A 6966-nucleotide genomic window follows, 5' to 3' on the forward strand; every position below is an offset into this window, starting at 1 on the left:
AGGAGGAGAAAAGAAGAAGAAGAGGAGGAGGAGGAAGAGAAAGAAGGAGGAGGAGGAGGGGGAGGAAGAAGAAGGAAGAAGAACAAAGAAGGAAGAAGGAGGAGGAGAAGGAGGAGAAGGGGGAGAAAGAGGAGGAGGAGAAATGAAGAAGAAGAAGAGGAGGAGGAGGAGGAAGAAGGAGGAGAAGGGGGAGGAAGAGGAGGAGGAAGAAGGAAGAAGAAAGAAGAAGAGGGAAGATGAAAGAAGAAGAAGAAGGAGGCAGAGGAGGAGAAGGAGGAGAAAGAAGGAAGGAGAAGGAGAAGAGGAAGAAGAAATTATTACAGAAGAGGAGGGGTTGACGAAAACAGCAACAACTGTAGCCAATGCTGTGATGTACCACCCAGATGTCCCTACTCTTTAGGACTGAAATGTTCATTCCTCTATCTCTTAAGGGTGTTGACAGATGTTCTGTTTACAACTGAGCATCTTTCTCAGGAATTACTCTCAGCTGAAAAGAATTGACTCTTCCCAAAGTCATGTCCCCTTACTAGGAGGCAGCTTGCATACAAATGACTGATCAGTATGGGGTATAAAAGTTTGGCCCTCTTCTCCTAATTTGGGACAACTCTGCAGGACCTCCCCAACTCCAATGTTCCCTGTGGAATCAGCTAATCTATTTGTTGTGACTGAATCACTGCTCAAATTCTCCCACTGCACAATTCTGCTTCTTTTGCTGCCCCATAGGTGTTGAACCCAAAACTACTCCCCAGTAAAATTTCTGCAAAGAAATCCCCGCTTCACAGTCCCCAACTGCAGCAACATCACCTATATATTGCTAACTATGTGTCAAGTCCTGTTATGTTTTACATGCTAACACATTTAATCTTCACAATATTATGAGGTAGGTGAAATTATTATGCCCATTTTACAGATGAGGAAACTGAGGCACAAAGGGACTAAGTAACTTGCCCAAGTTATCCTATCTAGTGAGTATCAGAGAGAGCCAGGATTTGTACCCAGGCACTATGACTCTAGACTACATGCTCTTAACCACTACGCCATAATGGCTTTTAACGTTGATATCATAACGTTTGATTGTCAAGGTGTTTTTAAAAAGATAACAGGCTGTCTGACTTCAATTTATTTAAATTCTATTTTTTTTTTTTTTGGAAAATAACACCTCTTTTCATAAGAACATTAAGAAGGAACTCCTATGCTAAAATTAGAGCTTCTACTCTCCCCAACCCAACCTTAGTTTTTCAATGCAAGAGCCAAAATATCCTTGTAAAAACTAAATTGTACCCTGCCATTCCTCAGATCAAAATCCTTCAATAGTTTCCCATCTCACTAATAGCAAAAGTCAAATTCTTATATGGTTGAACTAAATTTTTTGTTTAAAATATATGCTGTTCTTCTCTACTGGGCCCATTCCTACATGTCTCTCCCTGTTGGAGGAGTACACTTCCCACCCCATTGACATCAAGCTTGCCCATATGACTTGATTTTGCCAATGGACTAGAACTTTGCTATGCCATATCTTAGCAGAAGTGTTGGGAACTATCACATGGTTCCACTAAGGCTCTTTTACCTCTGCCACAAGAACAGATGTCCCCTATAGAGCCTACTCCTTTTAGCCTGGTTACCTGAATGAGGACAATATAAACAGAATCACAGAGAACGCATGAAGAGCATGTAAAATGAGTCCAACATTTTGTTGTTGTAAGCCACTGAGATTTGAGGATTTTTTTTTAAACCACAGTATAACTTGGAGAAAGCTGACTCATGCATCTTATTGGGACTGTTTATGACATGTAATACCCTTCAGTCCTCCACCCTTACATCTTTGACTTCATTACCTGATACCATTTATGAAAACTGAAATCCAGGCTTGAATTAGTTGAATTACAACTTGTGATTGTATTAAGGACCCCATCTTGTCCCCCTACACCCATCATCTTCTTCAAAGACCACCCTGAATACCCGTGGAATTGGGTTAGGTGTACCTCTTCTTAACTCCCATAGCACCCTCTACTTAGTCTATGATAGCACTTAGTACATCATAATAAAATTGCTGGTTTAGCTTACCTCCCCTATATCCTGCCCAGTCCCTGAATTCTAGGGCAGGTGCTCTATCTTATATACTTGCATAACCAGAACACACCACTATGCTCACTGTATGAAAGAAGTTCAGTAAATTTTTACTGAATAAATTAGTACATTAGCATTATGTTTGCTTTATTCAACTTTTATTTTTCATTACATTTTAGTACAGCAAAGCAAATACAGGTAAACATCAGTATTCTTTACACGATAGCAGACACAAAAGAAGGCCAGCCACAATTCAGAGTGCTTTTGCAGTTGTTATATTTGTTTGCTTAACACTTGAAGATATATCATTTTACTGGTGAATTTTTTCAAATTTTCAAGGAAAAGCCTATATCTATAGCTATATGCTATATATTCTCTTCCAGATAATGCAACAAGATGGAAACATTTCCAAAACATTGTACAAAGCTCTCAAAACTCTTACACCAAAATACAATAGACAGCAAATGGCCGATTATATTTACCCTATTGGACGGTATATTAAAACAGTTGAAACTTTTCAAGATACCACACAAGAACTAAATATGAAAAGACATAAGTGGAACTGGAACACAAATACCAAATACAATAACTCCCAATAAGTGAGACCCAGGGCTTTAGGGCCTGGCCTTGTAAGGCCCCTCTGACTGCCATGCATTGCTCTTTCAGAAGTTGTGAACAAAGAATTGCCTGTGCCCAACATCAGCCCTATTGGCCTCATCTTCCAATGCCTCCCTGTACTGCTGTGGCCAGTCCTGTGGATCCCTTCTGTGGATTCTGGCCACATATCGCAGGGCTTTCATCTTGGAGGTTTCCAAGCGGGCTCTAGGGCCCCATACAAACTCATATTGCACTGGATCGGTATCGGGAACCCGTAAACTGTCTATATAGCGCTGACTCAAATACCTACAGGTAATCACATGCTTTCTCCCAGATTGAACCCCTAAGCCCCTCAGAAAGGCCCAGACTGCAGACTCCCTGGCATGGTTGCCCATGATAAAGATGAAGCTTAGGACCTGCATCAAGAAGTTGTTGCCAGGCCTGTTTGGACTGTCCACAATCTCTTCAGTGTCTTCCATTTCTCTTCGGTTGTACAGGGTATAGGAGTGGTTCCTGGGATCAAGTACGACTAGCTCTGTCCCATAGACATGGTTCAGGGTGCGGGCAGCACGATTCAGGAGGTCAGGGAACACTTTGCTGCATTCTCGGCCAATGTAGTACAGAATTCCTTTCTTTGGTATAGGCAGCTTAGTTGAATCCATAAGCAGAAATAACTGCACCAATTTCCTTGCCTTGCTCTCCAATCTTGACTCAGGCCACGAATGTGGGGGATACTTTGAGGACTGGTTGGAAACGTCTGAATCTGGGAATGCTGCCTCTGCAGCAGCTTCCTCAAAAAAGGGCCTTCTAAACGGAGGGAGAGGCTGCCAACCCTCAGCCAGGGCTCTAGCAGCATCTTCTTCCAGCGCCTCGTTGTATTGCTCTGGCCAGTCCATAGGATCTTTGTTATAGATTCTAGCCATGAACTTCAGTATTTTCATCTTGGTGGTTTCTAGGTGGGATCGTGGGCCCCAGAAAAACTCATACTCCACTGGATTACAGTCAGTTATTGGCCTGTAGTCCAAGTAGCGCTGCCATACAAACTCTACAGAGAGAAGTCTCTTCGGGTTCCCAAAAATGGAAAGCCTCCTCTCCCGCTGCACTCCCATCCTCCAGAGCATTTCCCAAATCTCAGCCTCCTTGGCTTGGTTGCCATTCAGGAATATCTGCCCCAGAATCATCATCAGGAGGCCCATCTTTGGCCCATTTGGGCTCTCTTCTAACCCTTCAAAGGGCACAGGTCCCAGTTTGTTGAGTAGAATGTAGGTGCGTGTCTCAGGGTCAAGTTCCCTCAATTCAAACCTAAAAATGCATTCCAAGTGAGCTGCTGCTCGTCTGAGGATCTCAGGGAACTGGCTGCGATATTCTTTAGCAATATATTCTCGCATTTCAGACTCTCGGATAGGGTACTTGCTTTGATCCTTCACCAGCAGAAACTGCAACAACTCAGCTACATTCTGTTCCATGGGGTCCTGGGGCTTCAGGGTAATGGCGACCCGGGAAGTACTGAGGCCCATAATGGTAATGGAGTTGGGCCTTTCACGGTCTCTTAGGACCTGGAATTCCATGGGACCTTCCGCACCCTTAGGGCCCTCAGAGTCCGAGTCCGCGGAGGCCTTGGCCATGCTAGCGTTTGGCAAAACATTGGAGCGCTTGGAGGGCTTCGGGTCCACAGAAGCGCTCGAGCTCAACAGTGTGCTCTGTCCCTCAGCAGGGGCGGGTGGCACGGAGTTGCTCGGTTCCTCATAGGCGGTTGGCAGCATGAAAGTGCTCAGTCCCTCACCGGGGGTGGGCAGCATGGAGGTGCCCGGTCCCTCAGAGGCGGTGGGCGGCACGGAGGTGCTCGGGCCCTCACCAAGGGGGGGCGGCACGGAGGTGCTCGGGCCCTCACCCAGGGGATGCGTCACGGAGATGCCTGATGCCTCGGAGGCGCTGGGCGGCACGGAGGTGCTCGGGCCCTCACCCAGGGGGGGCGGCACGGAGATGCTCGGACCCTCACCCAGGGGGGGCGGCACGGAGATGCCTGATGCCTCAGAGGCGGTGGGCGGCACGGAGGTGGTCAGGCTCTCACCGCGGGTAGGAGGCATGGAAGTGCTTGCTCCCTCAAAGGCGGTGGGCTGCACGGTGGTGCTCGGACACTCACCGCGGGTGGACAGCACGGAGGTGCTCGATCCCTCAGCGATGGTAGGCTGCCCGTAGGCGCTTGAGCCCTCAGAAACGGTGGGCGGCCCAGAGGTGCTCGGGCCCTCACCGGGGGTGGGCAGCACAGACGCACTTGGGCCCTCAGAGGCGCAGAGGCCCTGGAGGATCTGGGGATCGCTGTGATCCTGGGGGACGTCTGGGTCTGGCATAGCAGCGGGGAAACCGGAGGCGTTAGGGGCCTGAATTTCACCCCAGCTGCTGCTGTTGTGCGCAGTGGCCGTTGCACCGCGGCGGCGGCGGCGGCGCGAATTCTGGCTTACCAGCGACATGGTCCTGTCGACCGGCGTGTGGGAGCAGACACCGACAGGCCCGCGATCTGGCAGAAAGAGGACAGGAGGCGTGCAGGTGCCTCAGCACAAAACTGCCGCTAACGGTAATTCTGTTGCTGCTGCTGCCAGAAAGTAAGTTCCAAGCAACTTGCTGGAGCTGAAATTAGAGGTGGTGGAAAAGAACGCAGGTACGGGCCAACAGTGAACGCTAGTCTCAGTGTACTCTGCCACTCACACCCCGCCTTCTGCCGCAGTCCGCGCAGGCGCAGTCGGGCTCTGCGACAAGGCGACCGCGCCCCGCCCAGCCCCTCCCCTGGGCCAGAGAAAGTGGATGTGGGGATTCTGCGCCAAAGGAGAGCACTGGCAGGAGAGAGACTTTGGTAGGGTGAGACAAAGAGCTTGGAGAGGATGGGTAGCGAATACAAACGGAGATAACAGCTACTTCTCAGTTAGGATACCGATTAGAGGGCTTCTATTCACTGCCAGGCACTGAATAGATTCTCAAAATTGGTAGGTAGTATCGTTGGGATTTGCCTTTCCCTAAAACTGCTTCAGGAAAAATGTGCATGGTCTCTGGAAGGGTACACCCCCACCCCATTCCCTCCCCTGTCTCGTCTAACGCTTTCTCTCTTTAGGTGTCTAATAACTCCTTTCCTACTGTTGTGAGCTAGGAAGAACTCTTTTCTAGAAGATCTGAAGGCCTGGGAATTAGTCCCAATCAGGAAGCCTGGAACAAGCTTGAAGAGCCCCGACCCTTACCAATACAGAGGATTGCATCCTGCCTTAGGAAAGCTACTAAAACTCTTGAAGATTTGGTTAATCCTTCCACTCACCAATCACCTACCCATTTAATAGAAATTTTGTAAGGGTCAATTGAGATATTAAGTGTTAAAGGTTGTTACCTGCTCTGGTTTACTCTGTTATTACTCTAGCACTTTGAGCAGATCCACTCCTGACCCCTTCTTCATTCATTTATTCAACAAACACTGGTCATCTGTCCGGAAGTTATAGAGTTAATTTCTTTGTCCTCAAGGTGCTCCCAATGCAAAAGCAGGAGTCAGATAAAGAAAAAGGGAAGCCAAGTTTTCTGGAAGTTTGTACAGAGTGCAGTGGAGGTTAGGGTCAGTTGTACCTGTAGAGCCAGAAAAGGCTTCATAAAAGAGTTGGTGTTTAAAAGATGAGTGGGTAAATATTTAACCAAAAGGACAAGGATCAGGAAAGCATTCCAACTGAGAGAGTAGCACAGCAGGAGTGAGTGAGAAAGAAAACAGTGGCAAATGCACAGACAGGTTGTTTTTAGAAGTAGGCTGGGTTGGGTACACTACTTTTGTGACATTCACACAACCTATCCTCTACCACTCAGCCTACCACCGTTGAACCTCTATTGATATGTTTGTACCTGGCTTCCAGCATTTACCATATTTAGTATTTCTTAATGTCTCTACAACAATCTGGAAGTAGACTTTCTTTACACTTGTTTGGGGAAAGGGAAAATGACTGGTTACAATCACAAAGTGTCACCACTTCTTGTCTCCAACTGGAGAAGCAATCCCACATGTGTCATGCATTCAGTTCTAATTCTGTGACATCCAATGCAGTTATTATGCCCAGAAGCCCACTGCTGGGGGTGGGGAAGTCTAGGATATTTCTAAGCCTCAGAAGCAGATATTCCTAATCTAGGGTCCAGTGATTTCTAAAGCCTCTGAAGTTGTTCAAACCTTATAAACTAGCATTTTCACCTCTAAAAAACATCCTAAGGAAATCATAGGCTATATATGCAAAGATTTAGCTACAATAATTTGTTCTAATATAACAGATCTGAGAACTATAT

The 6966-nt window shown here is 47.1% G+C and overlaps 1 protein-coding gene across 1 annotated transcript; it reads right to left on the reverse strand.

The window, feature by feature from the left end:
- Positions 1-2729: 2729 nt before the first annotated feature.
- Positions 2730-5150, reverse strand: LOC105826166 (melanoma-associated antigen E1). The gene has a single exon (XM_012664084.1). It carries the CDS (start codon positions 5133-5135, stop codon positions 2730-2732), a length of 2406 nt encoding a protein of 801 aa, XP_012519538.1. The 5' UTR covers positions 5136-5150.
- Positions 5151-6966: the final 1816 nt, after the last annotated feature.

The sequence above is a fragment of the Propithecus coquereli genome, unplaced genomic scaffold (genome assembly GCF_000956105.1).
Source record: "Propithecus coquereli isolate 6110/MARCELLA unplaced genomic scaffold, Pcoq_1.0 Scaffold86, whole genome shotgun sequence".
NCBI lineage: Eukaryota > Metazoa > Chordata > Mammalia > Primates > Indriidae > Propithecus > Propithecus coquereli.